Here is a 23108-nt window from a genome sequence, read left to right on the forward strand (position 1 = left end):
AACAATGAATACCTTTGTTACTGTAAAAATCTTTTGGGTAATGTAGTTCCCTGTGTGTTGCCTAGAAGCAATGTCATCGGGCAGTGCCTTTGTATTGCTGCTTGATGAGCATGAGTTCTGGAGGCATTTGGTGTAGCTCCTCTTTTGTCAATCAACTCACCCCGAAACAATAGGTAACTTTGTCTCCTTTTTTGATTCATGTATGAACAAATAAGTGCTATACCACTGGGCTTAAAATGTTTTAGTTTTTTTTTTTTCCCTTATTCTGCAATTTTGCAGAATATCAGCACTTGTGTGGACGAGGTTTTCGTCTTTTTCACACCGCCAAACAAATTAAAAAAAATAACAATTGTGTAAAAACAAAACTGAGCTATTGCGTCTCTATTTGCTAATCTTTGTACCTCAGTATTATTTTGTCTCAGTGACATTGAAAAATCTATAAAACCAATATGATCTTTTTCACCCAGTACTGATCAGCTGAACATTACGTGATCGGCCCTAATTTCTGATCACATGATCGGATGGGGACAACGCTGCTCTTCTCTAGTGGTTCTTGGTTTATGACCACTCAGACATACATTATGTAACAATGAACTAGTTATCGCCGTACTTACTGTTTTTCATTCTTGTTTAATATTTAAGGCCTACGAGTGTTTTTCATGAAAATATTTACTGTAATTATGACTTTACTACTGCGTTAGCGTAGGTTAAAGACTTGGCGCATTCCAACTTGGGTACAAATTCACCATCAGTCTGATAGACGAACGGCAATGAATCCAATATATCTTGCTCTGCCATGTGCCTCTCATGGTATAAAATAAAAACATTAAAACATTCTATACAAGTTAAATGCCTTCGCCTTCCTATAAAGCAGAAAAATGTCTAAAATCCAAATTTCTTCACTGCATCAACCTTGTGATCCTGGCACTGACTAGCCCCCGGCTCCCCGAGACCACCAAGCCCCCAGCGTGGTGCCACCTGATGAGAAATCTGGCCTTCAGCTGCCCCGTCCACCTGGTCACCGCAGTCAACAAGGAAAACACTCGACGCCTGCCAGAATAGCGGCGGCAGCTATCGGGGGAAGTGGAGATGGAATGTGGCAGTCATAGCGGGCGACTGCCACTAGCGTTGCGCCCCCCCCCCCACACGGCCAAGCTGTTTCCATGGTCTATGTACTCGTATGCTCGTAAACAGGATGATAACAGTGAGCGGTGTACCATATGTAGTTCTGTTTTTCAGACCAAGATAGCTAAGAATAGAAGAGTGTTCTACTCAGCATTGTGTCACCTTGACCACAGCTCTTGATCGTTAATGAACCCAACAGGGCTAAAAAAAACCATGTACTTACAGCTGGTACGAGGAGCTTCTTCACCTCCTCCACGGCTCTCCTCATCTTGATCTCGGCTCTGGTCTGCGTGTCTTCCACTGTGATCAGGACATGAAGGTCTTCGTTGAGGTGCTCCCAGTTTGGCTTTCCTCTGTTCTGCTCCTCCTGGAAAGAGACAAGATGCGTAAGTGAATATGACAGTGCGGTGCTGGAGCACCACGGCGGCGACAAACACATCACAGGACGACGTGGTCGTGTGAAGAGAGGTGGGATGACAGGAGTACTCCTTCAGTCAGCCATTAAGAGTTTGCTTTTAAGCGACACCCTTCTTTAGTAGAACACTCACTTAACGGAGACAAAAAAAAAGAAAACGAAAAAGAAAGACACGATTCCCCGCAGCAATTAATACCCGTGAAAAATTAACGGGTCGAGATCTGAAAGATGGGTGAAGCCTTTTTATTTTATTTTTATTTTTTTAACTTCATGTCATCGTAATTCACGGACTGCTCATTGTGCATCAGTCTTTTTTTTTTTTTTGCGAACAATGGTTGCTCCCATGAGTATCCATGTAACTCCTTGGGGCTAGGTTTATAGACACCTCATTCTGCAGACTGGACATTCTTCGACTTTTACACACTATATCCTCCTGGCTTGTTGCCATCACAGCAACTTATTTCTACACAGAACGGTGAGTGAGTCTGCAGTGCGAAAATGTGAAGCATCAAGGCAGAGATTTTGCTTCGTTTTTTTGTAATCGACTTATTCAAGTTACTTGATTAATTGTTTCAGCCCTAGTCGCGATTACTCCAACAGCATAGTTCATTTGGTCAAGTGTAAACCCGATCATCCAAACATTAGTGTGTACTAAACAAGCAGATCGAGGTAGGTCTACAAATAAAGTAGAATGCAGTTGGGTGCAAACAGTGTAAGGAAGGAATTCACAAACATAAGTAGCAAATTGGAAAAAATGTGTGCACTATGTATCTTCATTTTTGATTGAACCAGAGTAACAACTACAACTTGACAGGTTTGAATCGGTTAAAATGTAAAACGGTATGTTTGGCCAACTTTCTATTACCCTAATGCTGTATTAGTCTAGTCCGATGGCAAAATTTCCCGAGAGCAGTTCGGTTCACTTTAGCTTTACTCTGTGAATACTCCACAGACTAAAGATACAGTACCGCCGTAAAATGATGAGTGAAAAGGGAAATAAACTATAAATATAGAAACCAAACAGTGTGAACACATGCACTTGTTACTCAGACCCTATCAAGAATAGGAGCAGCTCACCCAGTCAATCTCTAATTGTAACAATTATCGCCCCAATCAATCCAAAGCAGCATCACTGATCGTGGCTATTTTTCACCATTGTGCACCCCACAATCCATTTTGGCAGTGGCGCCCTGACGTGATTTCAATTGAGTCGTGGAGCGCCAAGGAGAGACGCTTGGAGCCGAGTGCCACCCACCTGCTTTCTACTCCACTGAGAGCTGTTGCCATGGCAATGCTCTTTACCACTAACGCTGGCACGCACGCACAGAAAAAGTTCAATATCCTGCTCTCGTTTTCCCCTTTTCCACACATGGTCTGTTTCTGCGCTCAGGCCAATATTCCACCATGTCTGTTTGCTTATGGACCATTAGGGGATAAAGGGGCAAAGGAGACTCAGCATCTTCTAGACCAGACAAGGAAAAGCACAAGAGCGTACTGCAATTACTCTCCTTCAAATACAGTCCTCGCGCACAAAAGTCAACTCCAATCTTGAGTGCTGTGAGTGTGTATGTTAACCAAGGAAATATCACAATGTGCCTTCTGACAGAATGTCACAAATGTGGTTGGTCGATTCAAAGGAAGAACTTTCGACCCACTGGGGAGACGCTGTACACTACGTGGTGACAATTCTTCACTTTAGAGTTTGGTTGGTAATGCTCGAGAACACACAAGAGCGTGCAATTCAGGCCTTGCTATTACGAGCGAAGGTTCATCCTACAATGGATTTTGGACTACGTGGCCATAGCAGACATGCGCCATTGGATGAATGCAATGGTTCAACTCTGAACAGTACTTTCCCCCCATTGAGCCAAGCGCCTGCTCTAAATTGGGGCTAAATGTCAACGGTCTAAACAGGTGTAGTACAAAGCTGAAGGGTACATGGAAGGACAACAACAAGCCAAAACCTTCATGTTAAGAAAGGAAAATACATTTTACAAAGATTGAACTTTCCAAGAAAACAAATATTTTTTTGGACAAAATTAATCACATCGGTCATTAAAGGTCAGGGTGCAAGGATCAGTTAAAATTCATATTTGCATGCAAATATATTTTGTGATACATACACGTAATTTCCAATACGTTGTCAACCATAGACTGGCTAAAAATGTTGTTTTATTGCACGCTCTTGAACATTACTGATTTTGAGACAGCCTGGGTGTAGTTACTCTATACACCACAAGGGCTACCGGAAGTGATGTAATGTTTGTCAATCATTAGCGTGATGGACTTACTCTGGATGGCGAGCTATATTTTGAAATACGAGCAGGAAGAGGATTGAATACATAGGAGCAGGATGAAAATGGAATCCAGCAGGGTGAATGATGCCCCGTTCTGATATTGTTTATAATAAAATACACAACAGCCTTCCTTCATTCGGCAGGACCAATGCGACCGCCAATCCACTAATGAGGCGCATTGGGCGGGTTCGCTCAGCACCAACACGCCCCCTGCCCCCGGCAGTTTTCAGCCACAAATTTAAATGTCTTTATTGTGACTATAAAAAGGCATTCTATTATAGGACCAGTTTAATATAAAACACAATTATGTATGTACAATATGTATAAGTAAGGGGTCGCTGCTCCAGCTTTCTATCAATTTGGCAGTCTGGAAAACATTGAAGACCTCGACTGAAGACCTCGATACCGACATGATGTCTGTATCGATTTGGAGAACCAGCAAGATAATGGTTATTGGTGGGAAAAAAAACCTCGTGATCATGCATCCCTGTATTGAACTGGGTGTTTTTAGCCCACGAAAAAAACTACCCCTCTACTATTTGTCTTTTCAATTGAATTTCCAAGATAGTACTATTTTCACTTATTGTCTGAAAAGACAATAAGATACTTCGACAGTTCAAGTGTCCAAGAGAGTTTATGAATTTGTTCTTGAGACATTTTCATCACTTTAAACTGGTTACTCATGCAACAAAATAACAGAGCAATAGCATTAATTTGTGAAAGAATATGAAATTGAAGATATTTAGACGTAAGGGGTTTCCCCCCCGACAGTGACAATTTTCTATTTTGGTCCCTTTTCACACAGTCCAATGGCATCGGTAAAAAGCAGTGAACAACCCGGTTTGGCAATGTCAAAGGGGCTTGCAAATACCTTTAACAAACACCCCCTATCCCAGTGTACATCCAGGGAAACAAATCAGAATCATCTTTATTTGCCAACTATGTCCAAAAAACACACAAGGAATTTGAAACAAAGCTTCATTTGAGAATTGTTTTCACATAAGCGGTGGAAGTGGTCGATTAAATAAAACATGAAATTCAATTGCAGTTGTAACTGTTTGTTTGCATCAAGTGAAAACTGGAAGACGTAACTTTTACCTTGCTGTTGTTTGGACCCCAATGATAAAAAACGACTTGGCACGCTAGCTTCCTCCCTTTGGGCAGCTTCTAAGCACATGACAAGAATCACCAGCAACAACAACCTAAGAAGAGTAAGCTATCACATACAAGAGACTACCGTGTTGGTTGCAAAGCGACCGCTCTCTTAGGAATTGGGGTGTCACGCGTCCTGTCTGAACAAATGTGTCACAAAGAAAAAGGTTGCAAGGGGCATTTGATCAGTGTTAAGTGTAATCTGCGGCTGGGTTATTATCCTTTAATATCTTCTGCCTCCTCCTATTTAAGGTGGACTTGACTCGCTCGTGCACATACACAGATGGGCTTAGCTATTTTACCAACAACGGCAAGTCAATTAACACATGCGCACATCCTAATCACTTCATTAATGAGGCCTGATCTAGACTCCCTAGGCTGTATTTACATTGCATGTGCCGTACTCTAACTTGGGTCCAGTATCCATTTACATCTATTTTCAAGCATTTTTCCTTGACTCCTGTTCAAAACTCACCATAGAAATGATAATGTCCGAATGCAGTGGCAATTATACAATATGACGGGAGAATATTAGGGTTCCCACACCGGACATATTAGGTCAGGGACAAGAAGGGTAACTGTCTTGCACTCTAGCCACACGTCTAGCCCGGAAACAAAAACAGTGCACCTCAGCTTCTGACTAGCAGACATTGAAATAAAATACTAAAATACCAAACTGACTTTTTGGCATCCACTTACACCCCTGCCGATTATTCATTTCACAGCTATAATTCCACAGCTATATATCAGAGGGCAACCCTTAGTACAATGTTGCCTACGATGAAAACAAGTCTGACCCACCTGGTCTGTGCTTTCGCTGTAGTTTGATTTAGCACAGGTAGGCTGATTTTGAAGATGCATGTTGATATGTCACTAATCGCCGCATTTCGATGTCGTCACGCTGAAAGCGTACATACAATGTGTTCGTTTACACTGCGCGGCAGACACTTTTAAGTCACCCAGTCTTCAAAATTCCTACGGAGTTGGCACATCCTCACACCTTAAAGAAAATTAAGAACAAAGGGTGTTCATAGCCAATACAGCTGGTCCTTGGTTCACGATGAAGTTTCGTTTTTAGGGCAGTGATGTAAGCCAAATTGTTCGTATTCTCCTGTAATGTATCACAAACCAATGCAAACAACAAACAAACAAAGTAGTACAGTCATGATTTATAAATATTTATACCTTAAGGCTACTAATAAAAAAAGTAAGTACAGCGGTAACTAAGCTTTCCTTTTTTTGCCAAATGATAAAATATTCTTAGACCACTTTTTGCACTGTTCCTAACCTCGAAACCTCGTAGGTAAGGCTTGTCGTAAAGGAGGCGGTCCTTAACGTCAACTTAAGTCCTTTTCTTCACATTGTGTAAAGAGCTTGAATAAAAACTGAGCTTGAATAAAACTGAGAACGATTTAATCAAAAACCAACTATGAAGTGACACTTTTAAATGCTAAAGAAATATGGCTTAAGACAAGAACATTTAATTTGTATTTGGCAGGCAAGACAGATGGTATGGGTGGAAAGTGGGAGCCAAAATTGAAGCTTAAGACAAATTGGCGAAGTAGCCAACTTAACAAAGGTGTAATATTTCAACATTTGTTTGTTGGAAAACTAAAGTGAAGAAAGTCCTATCCCTTTCATCAGAAGGAAAACAAGCAATCGTGGAATCCAGAAAAGTACGCATAACCGCATTTCCCCCTTCACCTTCATCCCCATTTTCTACCCGAACTGTTTTTCCATCTCTCGCCATTGTTCTCCACTCGCCCATGATTCACTGCCTTCCTATCTCTCTCTCTCTCTCTCTCTCTGTCTCTCTCTCACACACACACACACACACACACACACACACACACACACACACACACGGCCGTGCAAGATTCAGTGAACCCGCCTGCCGTCAGCCGGCGTGGCCCAGGAGCAACCAGCTGAATTATTGAGAGCATAAAAGTGCTACCGCTAATGGATCCTGAATAAACACGCTGGCTAAAGCTGCTGCCACCGCTTCCTGAGTTGCCACGGGGCATGAACCGAACAATACGGGAGGGTTGAGGATGCGGCTATAGGAGGTAACTGGCGGCCGTGGTTTCGTCAGAGACTGAGTCGTAATTATGTGACAACTTCAAAGACTCTTGTGGTTTTACTGACAAAACCCCTCTGAAAAAACAGATCAAATAAAAATCTGGCAGACCTTTGAAAGTTTAAGCCATTCTCGTGTCAAGAGACGACACGGTTGTCCAGGTGCTAATTCAGCCAAGCCCAAAATTTCAGAATCACAGAGTAACTTAAAATAACGGTAAAATTCCAATATTATCCAGAAAATGATGATATCATGATAAAGCGGTTGAACAATCATTAAATGGAAACGCTCGGTAGAAATTGTGGTAATTACAGTTGGTAGTTGACAGGTTGGGTTGCTAATACAGGAGGTCCTTGGTTTTCAAAGTAAGACATTTGCAAACATCAGCTTTTAGTTGGGAAAACAATGATCAACTTTTTTGCCCATTTTCTGACATGTTACGGACCAAACCAGTAACCTAATGAATCTAGGGCTTGGGCGGGGTGGGGGGGGGGGAGAGGAACCCTGCTAAGTCAACTTAAAAAATAGGTTGATGCAGAATTTCTGCCTCGAAGCTCCACCGGGACCAAAAGGAAAATAAATAAAAATAATAAAGGGTTTGTTGTCTCAAATTCTGTACAGAGTTTATGCCATACACTAAGTACCAACATATGTGGTTTAAGGATAGAAGTTCAGTCCTCATAAATAAGAATAAAATGCATGTTAGTATAAAAAATAAAAAGTTTGTATTTTGTATCTTGGTGGTAATTACTCGAGTACTTCAAGATATATCTATATACTCGGTACAAAAAGATTTGATCGTGACAGCCTTACCTGAATCATAATCAATTTATGTTCTGGCATTTTCTACACTGTCAATTTATAATGATGTCCTGTTTTTTAATCAATAGCAATTTAAATATGTTTTGTCTCCCATTCATTGATTGAAGGAAATTATCGACAGATTAATCAATTATTAACAGTTGTTAGTTGCAGTCCCAGTTTTGTCCAATCTTAGGTTCACCCTTTTACTGTTTACTATCATCAATATTGTTGTCCATATGTGGCTCTGTTGTCTCTCATGATTGTAAGAGGTGCTCTCCTAAACCTGATAATTAAAAAATGTGTGGAGTCTAAATAAATTGCAAGAATTTTGCGATATTGCCTTGCAGTGTAGCAGATGTGTTGTATGATCCCACGTTGAAAAAGATATGCAAGTTCAACTAACAATGATGGATTGGTTGGTTCAGTCGGTTTTAATGGGATGGAAGATTGTCTCTTTAAATTTGCCAGTGCTGTATTGAGTGTAATAAAGTTGCTGAAATGGCCTTTGCAAAGGCAGTATCTCAACCTTCCATAACTTACATCCTATGTTGATGTTTAGACGGAAAACTACAGGAGGTACTCTGTGACCGAGTACCATTCTTACGGTGACGACAACCTCAATTTCTACCTAGGTTGTGGAATGTGCCGTAGGCTACCACTAATGCATCTATTCATTAGCAATCAATTCCACAAATACACAACAGAATTAGAGACGATCAATTAATCGTTTATCATGCTCAAAATGACAAGTGAAATTCTTAGTGCTTAGTTCTATGTGAATGTAGAGTTGGAAAGGATCTTGCCTGCCAGTAATTCTTCTATAATTCTATAGAAGGCCTCACGTGACTTGCGAAATCCATACACATCATAAACCAAAATCGTAAGACACAGAAGGGCAACGAGAAGTTCGTTTAATTAGATAAGACAGGGATCCAGGAATGTGGTGCGCACTGGGAATTGTGTATGCGCCAGAACATGTTCACTCCTCTCAAACTACTTGTGGATCTAATTGTGACGAGAAAGCAGAGTGCCCTTATTGTCTCCTCTTCTAATGAACATACTCCATGGGAAATGAGCAGAGAGAGAGAATTTAAAATAAGAATAGGAGGTTTTCATGAAAATGAAAGAACAAGGGAGCGAGAGATTTTTTTTTTTGCCGGGAGCTTCTAAGATTGTGACTCAGCCTAAAATGTGCTCGTCTGCAAGCATGAATTGTTTGTGTAACGATGCACTGTGGACTTTGTGTGTGCAGATAAGTTGTATTCCCACAATGAAAAGGGATAAAATACATTTCCTTATGTAAATGTAATACAATAAATAATCCCTGGCTGACAGCTGCAGACCAAAGAAAGAAGACAGATAAAATGAAGGAGAAGTCTAGAATGGATGTATCTGATCATAGCACGGTATTTACTAATCCCAGCGGAAAGATTTTTTCCATCACAAATACCGACATGGCTCCTTCTAATAAATGGATATGATGCCGATACCACATCATTATGGTGAGGTATTGTCAGGTCATTTGCCTCTGGTCGAAGAAGTGAATGGGTAGAGTACATTACCTTTTAGAAAAAATTGTGGGGAACTAGACTTCAGGAGCGGTATTCCCCCAAAACCTAAGGAATATTTTACATCTTGCAGATTGTCAATCACGACCCTCTCCTAAAATCAGTGTACTCAGCATTAAAGCTTGAGTATGTAACATTTTTTTTCTTTAAAAAAAAATAAATAATAAATTTTAAAAAAATGGCAGGTCCACCCAAGCTCTACAAGAGATGACACAATGCTGATTAAACCTATCAGCTCCTCAAACACCGGCGACATTCCTGCTTTGGTCTTTACTCAACTCAGTTATATCTCAAATTAACCTTCCCCATTGAAATGAATCGAAATGCCATTAATCAGTTCCCCCAAAATTTGCAATGCGTTTTTCAACAATAAAAATAGCACGCTATTGTATTGCACTTAATAAAGATAAACAGTAAGAAGAAGCATTATGTCCAGCACTGGGATGCAAAGACGTAAGCACACATGGCATTAGCCTTTTGTGCCTCCAACCTCAACTCAGTGGCTCCAGAAATAGAGGCTGCCCCTGGCCTTGGCCGTCTGCCTGCTTGCCTTACTACGACTGCCTCCTTTACCTTCCACTGCACAGCATTTTGCAAACAGATCACATGTCAGCATCCAGCCATCAGGCATTCAAATGCGCAGTGGAGTTTCCACACAGCAACGAGGATGCTTTCGTGTGATAACAGACTGGGGGAACTTTGAAATTATTGCATCATACCTCAAGGAATCGTGACCTCAAGCGACTGCACAGAGCAATAATTAATGCAACATAAAAAAATTTTTGGGCGTAACAGATGCGCCGAGGGAGTGTGCCATGAAACAATAATGGGGTTAAAATATACTGTACCAGTATGTGCTTACCTTCTTTTTGTCTCTCATTGAGCTCTTGCCTCGCACCATGATTTTACATCCCGTTTCTGCTTCCAACTGTTTGGCCGTGAGTCCCCGCGGGCCGAGGATTCTACCCACAAAGTTATACTGCGAAAGAAACAGAGTGGGAGAGAGCAGAATGTATAAAAATATGGAACAAACCTCAGAAAATAGATAACTAATCACACTTCGGCACATCTCGCATTGTACAACGTAGAATGCTCTACACCTTGTATACGGTGAAACCCTGTTCGTTTATCAAGGGAACTACGTTCCAGATACACTCTCTATAGGGGAAAATCCGCAAAATACAGAGACAATATAACAGTTTTTGAAACATAATTTCACCCCCCAAGTGCTTTCAACACATTTAAACTCATTTAAATATGCTCTTAAAACACACAGTAAATGTATCCAAACACATAGAAGTAGTATAAAGTATAAAATGTATAAAAATACTGTATGTATTGTAGCGTCCGTTTTACATAAGTGCCTCTAAGAGGTAGGGCTTGGTGGGTGGCGCGTGACGTCGGCGAGTCTGCGTGTGAGTGTCTTGGCTTGAGCAGTGACCGACAGCAGCTCCTGCTCCAGGCTCTCCTTTCCCACATGTGAGTGCATAATAGCAAGTAAGTATACAGTAAAAAGCCATAAAATTATCACAATGAACTGCAGTATTCCACGATATAGCGGGAACAAAACGAGATGAGTTCCGCAAAAAAATCTGCAATATAGCAAGGGCTCAATAGGTGAATCACAATATAGCAGGGGACATTTTGTCAGATTCCCATTAAACATCATAGCTTCATTACAACACCTGGTCCTCAATTTATGGCTGTACTGGTTTTCCGAATGAACGATGCAGAATGAAGGAGTTTGCACAGTGGTTATGCAGCACAAGAAGGCACGCTCACTTACTGCCGTACTTGGTGTTTTTCATTTGATTCTTTTATGTGGCCGAGAAGTGTTTTTCATGAAAATATTTACTTTATGTATTTATTAATTTGTTAGCATTGGGTAGCGATAGACTGTACAAACAATGATCCACATACAAATTGGATTCAAATTCACAGCTATAGGAACAGAACTCAGTCATAAACCGAGAACCCCCTGTATATTCACTCAACCAAACGCAATACATGCACAAATTCAAGAAAAGGTGACCAAGGAGTCTAGTTGTGCCACAATCGGGTGGGAGAAGTGAGCGTCTTTAAATCCAGGTTACAGCATTGTGGAATTCCCTTAAGCACAAGCAACATCCAACATCTGCCATGTCGACTTTGTCACCCCTGTTTAGCGGGAAAATGTCAGCTTTTACAGGCAGTGTAAAGGGGGCTTGTGACGGAAAACTGCAGAGGGGTTGTAGCTGCAGAGGAGTTCGGAGGTTAGGTGAGGTTGTGTGCAAATAAAGTGTCTTATCAAGGGCTCCTTTTGTTTTTTTGAATTGCTTTGTGACTGTACGAAAAGGAAAAGGGATAAACGGAGGTAATCCCCTCCACTTGGAACTGCCTTCCAATGGGATAAAGGGAAAATGTGTTGAAATAATCCAACAGGGTTGTCATCCAAAATTAAACGGAAAGAAAGGAGTGGAGAGGGGTGCGCTGTGATGCATAAAGATAAGATTAAAATTACGATATGTGAGGCGCACATGTTCAAATGTGATATTGCTTTTAGCGCACAACTGCGGCCCGAGGAGTGTACGTTTGCCATGGCAAAGACGCCAGTGTTCATCTCGAACTACGACGATGAGCCTTGACACAGACGCATTAAAATCGTAAAACACAAGTCGCATGCGCTTACTCACTCCGCTGCACCAGTGCCTCTGCAAAGTACGAGAGGGCCATCAACGAAGTCACGTTTAATTACACGGGGATTACACATTTAAAAGGACCATGTAAACAAACACAAGGACAGGGGGACAGTCAGGAACTCCAGGCTGCCATTTTGAATGGGTCTGGCTGGAAAGACGCGCCTCACGGTAGAAGACATTCCCTATTTTAATCGTCGTGGTGATTAACGTAATGGGATATTTATGAGCGGAACTGCCTGCTGCAGGATGCATGGGCACACTGCCGAAAATGTACAGTGGCCCCCACTGGAGTCTTTGGAAGAAACATGCAGGCACAAAACATGACTCAAACAACATGAGAGATCAGTCTGGATCATAAATTACCTCAAACACGAGTTGATTCTTTTGGTTGACTGACACATAAATGCTCTGCAAAGTACTGTTTGTTGACAGTTTATGAATAAAAAATGTAAATTGATCTTTGTTGTACATGTACGTTTTAGTGGTTCACACAAGGCCATACGTGTGAATGTGATAATGGTTTCCTACGACAGACGGTTACAAGTTGTTCATGCAAATCAAGCTTGTAACGATGTACCGTATTTTCACAACCATAAGGCGCACTTAAAAGTCTTAAATGTTCTCCAAAATGGACGGGACGCCTTATAATGTGGCACGCCTTATGTGTGCACCGAGTTCCAACATCTATAAATGTTGTGTGATGAGCACTCCGCTTGACTTTTTTTTTTAAGCATTTCCTGCCGACACGCTGCTTATACAGAGGAAAAGCGGACATGGCTGAGGACAGGGGAAGGGTGCGTGAAGGAGGATGCTAAAGCCACGCCCCCAGTAGGTATATAGCACCGGGTTGTGCATTGTGCAAAACAACATCAGTGTGGCTAAAGACCCCCGAAAATGGCGCCTACAAAGAGACACGCTTATGAAGCACAGTTTAAGCTGCAAGCTGTCAGTTACGTGGAGGAACATCGGTATCGAGCAGCCGCAAGAGAATTCAAGATCAACGAATACATGGTTCGCAAGGAAGCAGGAAAACAAGCTTCGCCAAGTCAAGACGACGAAGCTGAGTTTCCGCGGAAAAAAAAGAAAAACAAAACACGGAAACAAGGCGAGGTGACCAGAGTTGGAAGACCAACTCGAGGAAGCAGGAAAATGAGCTTCGCCAAGTCAAGATGAAGCTGAGTTTCCACGGAGGAAAAAAAAAGAAAAACAAAACGCGGAAACCAAGGCGAGGTGGCCCGAATTGGCTGCTCAAAAACATTAAGTTTATTATGAAAGGATTTCAGTACTCTTTTCATCAAACAAAATAATGGTGCTCGGATGTTGTCTTCACCGCCAAGTGAGTTTTTGCCTATGAAGGTTTGTTCTGAATCAAAATACGTGTTTTGAAGGACAGTTTTGGTGGCCTTCGAAGATACTTGCAAAAAAACATGACGTTATAAAACATGTTTTCATTAGTTGTTGGGCTACATGGTTTTAGCTTATTTTTATAACATTGTAAAGACATTCGGCTTTTGTCCTCAGTCTTGGCTTGCGAAGCTGTGTTCAGGAGTGGAAGTCTGTATTTTGCAGGACATCTCTGGCATCCAATGGAGGTGTTTGTTCAAAACATGGGGTAATAGAACACATTTTCATTGATGGTTTAATTACACGGGTTGAACTTGGTTTATTAATAAAAAAATAACCACATCCTAAGCACCTTATGATGGGTCTTTGCCTGAGAAGTTTTGGTGACAAGTGGAAGTATGTGTTGCCAATCGAGATACTTGTTAAAAACACACAGTTACAAAACACATTTTGGTTCATCATTGTTTTAACTTGGCTGATAGATTATTGAAATAACAGCATTCATCTTCAACGCTTTGAATCTTTGCTTGAAAAGCTGTAGTCTGAAGCAGAAGTACGCATTTTGAAGGACAGTTCTGGTGGCCAAAGGAGATACAAACGTGTACAAATAATAAACATTTTAATTGGTTGTTTTTCTGCATTGCTTTAGCTTGGTTTATTAAAACAAAAATAAGTGAAAATCAGCTTTTTGAGTCTTTGTGTTGTGGTCTGAAGTAGACATGTTATTTGAAGGAGAGTTCTGGTTGGGATTTGAGATACTCAGAAACATGGCATTACAAAACCCGACTTTGTTGGATGTTTAGCTACATGGTATTAACGGTACATGCAGGAGCACAGAAATCATCTATTAACGTCAAAATGGTGGACAGGAAGTAATTATATTCCCTATCCATTTGTGATAAAACAAATTTCCTTGTAGGATGTAGATGGCTGTATCGATGGGGAATTTTTTTTTTTTTTTTTTTTTTTAAACATCCATCCAGCCATTTTCTGAGCCGCTTATCCTCACTAGGGTCGCGGGCGTGCTGGAGCCTATCCCAGCTGTCATCGGGCAGGGGGCGGGGTACACCCTGAACTGGTTGCCAGCCAATCGCAGGGCACATACAAACAGAACCCCATTCGCACTCACATGCACACCTACGGGCAATTTAGAGTCTCCAATTTATGCATGTTTTTTGGGATGTGGGAGGAAACCAGAGTGCCCGGAGAAAACCCACGCAGGCACGGGGAGAACATGCAAACTCCACACTGTCGAGGCCGGGGATTGAACCCGGGTCCTCAGAACTGTGAGGCTGACGCTCTAACCAGTCGGCCACCGTGCCGCCTTTAAAACATACAAAACATGAATATATTTATTATCGGAATCACATTCGCAGACCACAATATGGATAGACTATATGTTGATAGGAGTATAAACTGGAAACAGTTCAACAGATTAACGTGCCAAAAATCAAAGTCACAATGAAAGACCAATTCAATATTTTATTATGGCTGCTCCTCTTGCTCCCAGTGACAATCGCCGCTCTCCGAGGACACGGATATGTTGATGACAATTGTAGTTGACAGTAAGCCTGTCGCTCTCATTAACATATTCAAGAATGAGAAGAGCCGAGACAAATAAAGAGTGAAAAGGTTAAGGAGTGGAATACATGCAAGTGCTAAGGTAAAAGATACTAATATCTTTGTCACAAGCAGTGGAGAACTGTTGGAAGGAAGGAAGAAAGGAGGAAAAAAAAGAAAGAAAAAAGAATGTTAGGCCAAAGCCACCTCTGCATTCTTTCTGGCGGGTGTGGGCCAGTGTATCACGTGTGTTTTTATGGAAACACATACTTGCTTGAGACATGAAACCAACCAGACAGAGGGTGGAAAAAGCCCTCAAATGATAGATTCTGCTTGAGACATCTGAATACAAATTTTAGAACACTCTCAATCAATCTTTGCGATGGAATAAAACGTAATTTCGCCTTCAATGATCAGTCTCCCCGAACCAAAGCCTTGACAATTTGCTAGAAAAGGTGCTTTCCACTATATTAAAAAAACAAGGAGGAGACATTGGAGAAGCTTGACCTTGCCAGGAATTCCCTTCATTGCAGGCAGAAGAAATATGATGGATGCAGCTCCCTCTTTATCACATATCAACCTTTAACGATTAGCATGACCTGGATGACTTACAATCTACACATTAAAGTCTACTTGGTACTGAGCAGGTTAACCCCAATTAAGTAAACCAGATTTCAAGTTTAAAAAAAAATAAAAAATAAAAAGTATTTTCATGCCCAGTTATAGTGTAGTACATCCATCCATCAGCACATCCCACGATAATTACTGGCCCAATACCAAGAGCTGTATCATTCAGAGGTACGCTGGTCGCCACTGGCCACCAGCCAAACAGCTGATGTTGCCTTAAGCCTCGTGACAGTCATGGATCTTTTTACAAATATTCTTCGCATACGACACCAAAAATACCCAATATCCGCAGTAAATTAGCATATAATGTAATAGCTAAACTTTACACGATCAGGACTTATGGGGCCAATCACAGAGTTTAAAAAAACGATAACCGATCACATCACAAGATGGAGCGAAGTGTCTATTTAAATGACCTGTTCATTTACTGTATTTAATTGCAAACTTAATTGCTCAAGAAAATTATATTTACAATAAATAATGGATCTTTGTTAATCTATTTATGCCAATGAGGCCTAGTGATAGAACAAATGAATGGTCTTCTATTACATGGCAGGAAGTACATACAGTAATTAATGTATCCAATTTGTGTGACATTTTTGTTTGTTGGTGTGCCGTGAGATTTTTCAATTGTAAAATATGTGCCTTGGCTCCATAAAGGTTGGAAATCACTGCTCTAGTCAGGTCATGTATTCTAATCAGTCAGGTCAAACCAACATGACAGAAATAATGGGTGCTAACTTACTTTAATTAAATTATTTTATTGTAATTAAATTACTTCACCCACACCGAAACTTTAGAGCATGAGTCGACAGAACGGCAGCATGTTTACGCACAACAGTTAGTGCTAACGCTACATAACGTTCTGTAATGATATTTTATTTTTCCAAATTAGAAAGACTTCCGTGAACTTCAGATTAAACTGGCGGGGTTCCGTACCGCCAACAAGGTTAAGAACCACTGATTTAGAGGGTAAAAAAACAAGTCTATTTGAGTAGACGCAAGTGGGAGACACACCTGGGGATGAATCGATCCACGGCGTCTATCCTAGCAAAGGCAACTATTTGAGGAACTACATAAAACCAAAGTAAGCCAATCCCAAAGTAACTTAGTCACATGTAGACGGTTGGTTTTTTTCCATTTCAAAGAAAATGTTTTTATTCATCCACATAAAAATGCATTTTGTTAAAAGCAATAGGTGGCACAATTGTGGTCATTTAAGGACATCAGAAGCATTTGTTGAAAATTAATTTAGGCAAATTGAAGAAAAATGGGATTATATACAAGCATATCCTGCATTGTGCACTGAAATTGACTTGACCAGTCCAAGGGTATACCCCGCCACTTGTCTTAAGTCAGTTGAGATTTATAAAAAAAATAAAAATAAAAAAATAAAGGATGGATGCATCTAGAATATCACCTAACAGGGAGTTTTCCCAAAAAGTATGGTTTCAGTGCCCTAAAATGCAGTTTACATACCAAACCGTTTATAAAGAGGTTTTGAAGAAATGCCAGGTTTTGTGGTGTGCAGAAGCCCAAAAGTGTATTTTTCCAACACACACTCACAGTTTCAGCTATACACGTATAACACCAGGATCATAGTGGACCAACGCTTCCCCTGTGCGCCTTATCGTGAGTTCAAAGTTTTCATTGTTTTTCAAAACATACGAATACAGAAAAGCACCTTGGTGTGCATCTAAAAACCACGGGTGTGTTTGTGTGTGTGAGACACAGTCAGACAACACACACCAGCACACAAAGCCCCCTTCAGGACAAGGGCTTACAATGACATTAAAGGGACTTCTTTTTGGAGCCCCAGTTATCGCTACACCACAGGCGGGTTATGTTGTGTGCATATCTATGCTTGTGCCGCTGTGTGTTTGTATGTGAAACCACAATGTGGCATGAACTCTTGCAGACATCTACAGCCGACTGTCACTTGTGCATGTGTGTGTGATGAAACAATAGCAGTTGCATCAACAATGTCCGGAGACGCAGGACAATTGTTGCGTTTGTTTGTGGCCGTGTGGAGACAGGAAATGAGATCAAGCTGAGGGCTCTGGGTATGTGCGTGTAAGGCTTAAGGGGCCGTGCGAAGAATACCAATGACATATTAGCTGGCCTTGTGGGCTTATGGAAATGAGGACCGCTTCATCAATGTATCAGAGCAAGGTAGGATTGACACTTATTCCCGACAATGCCACCTCTCTTCCTTTGTTTCTTGTCTTAATTAGGGCTGCAGCTATCAAACATTTTCAGAATCAAGCATTCTACCGATTATCCCAGCGATTAATCCCATAAGACAAACAACTGTGCATTTAGTTTTGTCCACTTGAGGTTGCCAGCCTCACATTCTACTGTCGTATCTCTAACTTTATGGCTTTAAAGGCGGGTCCTGGCCTAGTGGGTGATGTAGACCTCAGTGATTGAGAGTGACGAGTTGGCCGGCTGTTAACTATTTTACCTGTAAACCAGTCTGCGTGTTGACCGACAAGGGGTGAGCTATGGCCGCCAGTTTGCTTATTACGCGTTTGTTTTTCTTAGTTTGTTCAATAAAACGATTGAAAGTGCATCTGCAAATATGTCGATCTTTGACCAGTTGCATTCTAATTAGCATTGGTTGGCTTTTTAAATTGGCTAACCTTTATACATTCTCTTATGGTACAGATTGCGCTTCTCTTCCTTGCTAAGTTAAAACTGATCCCAAACTTTGGACAGTCTGTCTTTTACTGACTTTCCCCCTGGCTCGTCGACATCTTGCCAACTTATTTCTACACAGGGTGGTGCATGCGACTGCAGTAACAGTCTGTGATGAAACATTTTCCCTGCGAAGCTATGAGGCAGAGATTTAACTTTGACTTTTTTTTGTTAGTCAAATTATTTGAGTTGTTTGATTAATCATGATTCTTAACGTAATCATTTGGCGAAAGCAACATTTCTGAAGAGGCAACTGATGTAACATTTGCAGTATTAGGCTAGTCTTATTTTATTTGCATAATTAATGGATTTACAGTAGTCATTTCAAACTGTATAACTTTTTGGGCGATTACCAGTAGTCTTACTTTTAAACTGCAAGTGGAGTGACTGGGTGTGTGTGAGGTTCAAAGCTTTTTCTTTAGCGGTCTTTAATATTTACTGTTTTTAAAGCTGAATTTTAACTGAAAGTTTCAGGAACTTAGTCTTTGGCACTTATAGTTCCTGGAACCAAAGTTTTTGTGGCCCATTGCGTTGCACCCAAAATGCAGTGAACGGTCATCCCCTCAATTACATTCAGCGTTGTAGATTCCAGCCCAAAAGTTCCTGAACCTACCCCCCACTAAATGGGTTTTGTTTTGATCTCCGAAAATAACCCAGCAACTAGATAAAGACAATATTGCTTGTGGTCCAAACCAATATTGGTCATCCAAAAGTTCCTAGCTCTCGGGGTAAAGTTCATGCCGTCAAAAGTTCATTATTCAAAAATACTACTATATTTGATGCATTACTTCTGCCAGTTCTGTGTAAAAATCAACCAGTGTTGTTGGAATGCTATCAAACTTTTATTTTATTTTAATTGCCATTTAGCTGGTAATGCCATAATATTGAATTATAATGCATAATATATTATTATGTTCCAGCCATCTTTAACTATAATTGATGACCCCTCATCAAAGGAATCTCTCTTACTGATGCCGCCAATCGAGAGTTCAAGGTGGAGAACAGTGTTGCTTCTGTTTTCCTTCCTGCACTATTCATTGCTTGCAGGAACTGAGCAAGAATACCTGGAGTCATCTAATCACTCACACCACAGAAGCTCACACGCCACCTGCTGGCTTCTTGCCTTCGGTCACACATCCATCTTTTGAGGCACGAAACCCAAAATGCACAGCGACTGGCACATTTCAATAGGACAGAGAGGAAAATGGAGATGAGATACGGACAAAAACTGTAGCAGTGTGCCCTATATGAAAGGTGTAAGGGCACGAGGACCTGTATGATGGTACAAAGTAAATTTTGTTTTGATTCCACCGGTGACATTTTAGCCTGAAAGCCCTGTAGACTTCAAAGCTCTCTTTTTTAGCACATCCAGCATTTAGCACCTAATCCGTGGCCTCCTTTGATAATTCTGTTTGGATTTATTGTGGGGTTGCAGGCAGAGTGGAAATAGGCAGGAAAAATGGAAAGCGTTCAAGATTGACATCGGCTCAGGGTTCAGGGCGAAGAAGCGAGCAGAGTTCACCCGCTTAGCAAACATTGACACTAAAGGAAGAGTGGAAAAAAAATATGAGGTAAGAGAACTAATGTTGAACCTTTCAAAAGTCAAAACTGTATTAGACGTTTTTTCTATTTTAAAGATGGGCATATGCTTAAATATGACTTAATTCAAACTCTTCTTCGTGTGTGTACTGGACAGCCAGGCCACATTATTGTCATGACACAGTTTGCAGATACTGCTCATCTACAAATTTCTGATGAACCAGAAATCTTCATCGGGAGTGACCAATCTGTTCCTCCGTATAAATTACTCGACTCACGCTCAGACATGGAATCACCTCGGCTCAAAACTGAGTCGACTATCCAGATCATTCTATCCAAATTGAGTGAAAGGCGGATTACACCCTGGACTGGTCGCTGGTCATCGTGAATAGGTTATTCATCCCACAGCACCTGCTTGAAAGTCAACTATCTGCCATAGAAATTCTGCAGCCTCTCTGGCATTGTGCAGAGGTGAGATGTTAGGCAGTACATTTGGAAGCCTGGTAATGACTTAAGGGGGGGTCAGAAGGATACCAGGTGCCAGTTTGATAAGAGATGACACCTCCCATGGGAATGAGCTTAATGACTCTCTCTTTCCTGGGATGTGGCTGAGTAATTTCGCAGCAGAGACGCAACAAGGTGCAGGGCATCCAGTCTTCTACAACCAGGCTTCTTATGTTCCCCCCCCACTTTGTGCAATGCGGTAGAAAACGACTTTTGAGGCACCTCAGCTGAGTTTCCACGATCTAAACACTGACAGACCACTTAAATTTAATGCAACTCTAGTTATTTCAATTGGTGGACACTGTATGTTAGCATTATTAACAGCACATATTCTATTTTAACTGATATTTTAAGGTTTTGTGTCCCACAATCTTTTGTTAGGAAAACCCAATACAGGAGGTCAATGGTAGTGTCGTCACAATACCAAAATTCTCACTTTGACACCCGTTTAAAGTTCAGTGAACCCCTGTTATTCGTAGGGGATAAGGATCGCAAACAGCCAAAAAAAAAAAAAAAAAACAACGCTAATAATTGTACTTGGTGTTATCCGTTGAATTGATTTATGGTGTAGAAGTGTTTTTCATACAAATATGTAATTATGACTTTACAACTTTGTCACTTACATATTATGGTATGTTCCGATTTGCATACAAATTACTCCGCCATCGGAACGGAAATCATAAAACGAAATCCCCCTGACCTAACATTTCTGTCATCAAATTTGACTGCTTTTGAGGGGAAGCACTAAATCCTGGGATATTGGCAGCCTTCGAAGGATGCAGGCATTGAATTGGCGCTCTTATTTGTGTATTATTTTCACCATTTTGACAACGATAATTTAGTCAAGATGTCCCCCCTTCAAGTCTACTCAGTTATTTGCTGCTTTAGATTGTTACACTACTGCTAAGGTGATCAGTGTATGTGTACTATAACTGCGAAGGATGGAACCCAGTGGAGTCTGCACAGTATTTTGAACCAAGGCGACCCGTCTTCAATCCATCTTGACATTCAGTGATCGGTTAATACATATACAAAGGGAATAAACGGGTGCCATTTTTAAAGATGCCCATCCTTTCTGATGCCTGAAGGTCAACGTAAATGGCGTGCCGATCTGTCATCCGGTTTGCCCGTGTGCACGCGAGTGTGCGCTTGGAAGAGAAGCGGCACCACAGCACCAGATAGCATTTAATTGAAGGTAGACGCTATCAGATAGCCTGTGACTGAGCTGTCAGTCAAGATGCAGTCGCCACGGTGATGCTCGACAGAGCTCTGTGCACTGCTGACGGCACTGGCAAACGGCTGCCTTTTAAGTATGGGACATGAGAGAGATGCATGACCAGACACAAACAGGCAGACTAGGACATTTTAATTACGTACAATGAAATGATATGCAGGTGGGAAGCACATTATAATATGTAAGGTGTAAAACGGACATTCAGTAGAATCTCCAAATTTTGTATTTTTCCAAAAGTAAATACTGTAAAATTAATTGATTCATTCCAGGCTCAGAATGTTGCCGTCATAAAAAATTTTGGTCAATTTTTTAGATATCATTTTGACATTCCTGACTGTCTGACAAGTATAAAAGAGAAGTTAATTATTATGTAATAAATAAAGCTAAACTAACATTTTCTGATGCACCGAAAGTTCAGCGGCCGAAATGTTTCACCTGAAAATAGCCCAAAAGTGCATTTTCTGTTTCGGACTGAAAGACTTTTAACATCGAAACACACATTCAGAACAAAAATAAATGTCTATATAACAACAATAATTCAAATTTGCATGTTGCAATGGGAACCGCGTGGCTTTATCGTCATCATCCTAGCAGCTAGACCAACCTGCAGCATCGCTTTGGTCGTCTAACCTTGCTGCTTTCCGCTGTTCGGCTGCTAATGTAGAACGCTTGTTGCATGCTATGTATGTGCGCCGCCCCAGCTAACCTACAAGCTACAGCTAACGTGGCTAAATATGACGCCAAGACGCAGATGCGAACGTGGCTAAATATGATGCCGAGCTGCGGAGACGAGCCGATCAGATCGGTGTAAAGTCTAGTGTTGAATGAGCGATACTGTTACCTAAGTGGTGTTTTACAGGTATTGTATAAATGTTACATGTTGTATAATTAGTGTATTTATGTTTTGAACTGCATTTTAAATGTATTTGTCTAATTTTAATCAATTGCTCATTTGGTTATGGGAAACCACACCCTTTCCTATATTTCATTTTCAGACCTTTATCACACGTTTCCATGGTGGCATTGAGATTTGCTGACATTTCGTGTGACATCACATGCAAGGATGGTTTTGTGGACTTTTGATCATATTTTCCCAGAAAATTTATTTTGACCTGCAAATTGTTCGACTTAGAGTTTTTGACATATACTGTAGATGTCCTGTGCAGCACTCAGGCCCTACTATGACATTGGAAGTGAGGACACGTGGAAAAGATGGAAAAACAACGACGACGAAGCTTTAATTTAATGTGAGTGAGACGTCATAAATTGGCGTACTTATTCCCCAGTGTTTTTCCCCCAACGGGCCTGTAAGGATGAGGGGAAATCTGGTGAATCAGATGGAAATTTGAGAAGTAGAAAATGTTCCCTGGTCCAGGCCCAATCATCATTACCATTTCCTCAAGCACTGGCCAGATGGAGATAAGAATTTTCTGCTTTTACTCCACCTTTTCGGACCTCTTAATTTTCCCCCTGATCCTTAACAAAAC

General features: G+C 41.0%; 1 protein-coding gene across 5 annotated transcripts in view; it reads right to left on the reverse strand.

Annotated features, from left to right (window-relative positions):
- Nucleotides 1–23108, reverse strand: part of qkia (QKI, KH domain containing, RNA binding a) — an 88567-nt gene that overhangs the window by 34177 nt on the left and 31282 nt on the right. For all 5 annotated transcript variants that reach the window (XM_061697292.1, XM_061697291.1, XM_061697289.1 and 2 more), the window contains exons 3-4: nt 10301–10417; nt 1349–1492 (exon numbers count right to left, since the gene is read on the reverse strand). In XM_061697292.1, coding sequence (XP_061553276.1) covers nt 1349–1492; nt 10301–10417 — 261 coding nt within the window. The remainder of the gene's footprint in view (nt 1–1348; nt 1493–10300; nt 10418–23108) is intronic.

The sequence above is a fragment of the Phycodurus eques genome, chromosome 14, assembly GCF_024500275.1.
Source record: "Phycodurus eques isolate BA_2022a chromosome 14, UOR_Pequ_1.1, whole genome shotgun sequence".
Classification (NCBI taxonomy): Eukaryota; Metazoa; Chordata; class Actinopteri; order Syngnathiformes; family Syngnathidae; genus Phycodurus; species Phycodurus eques.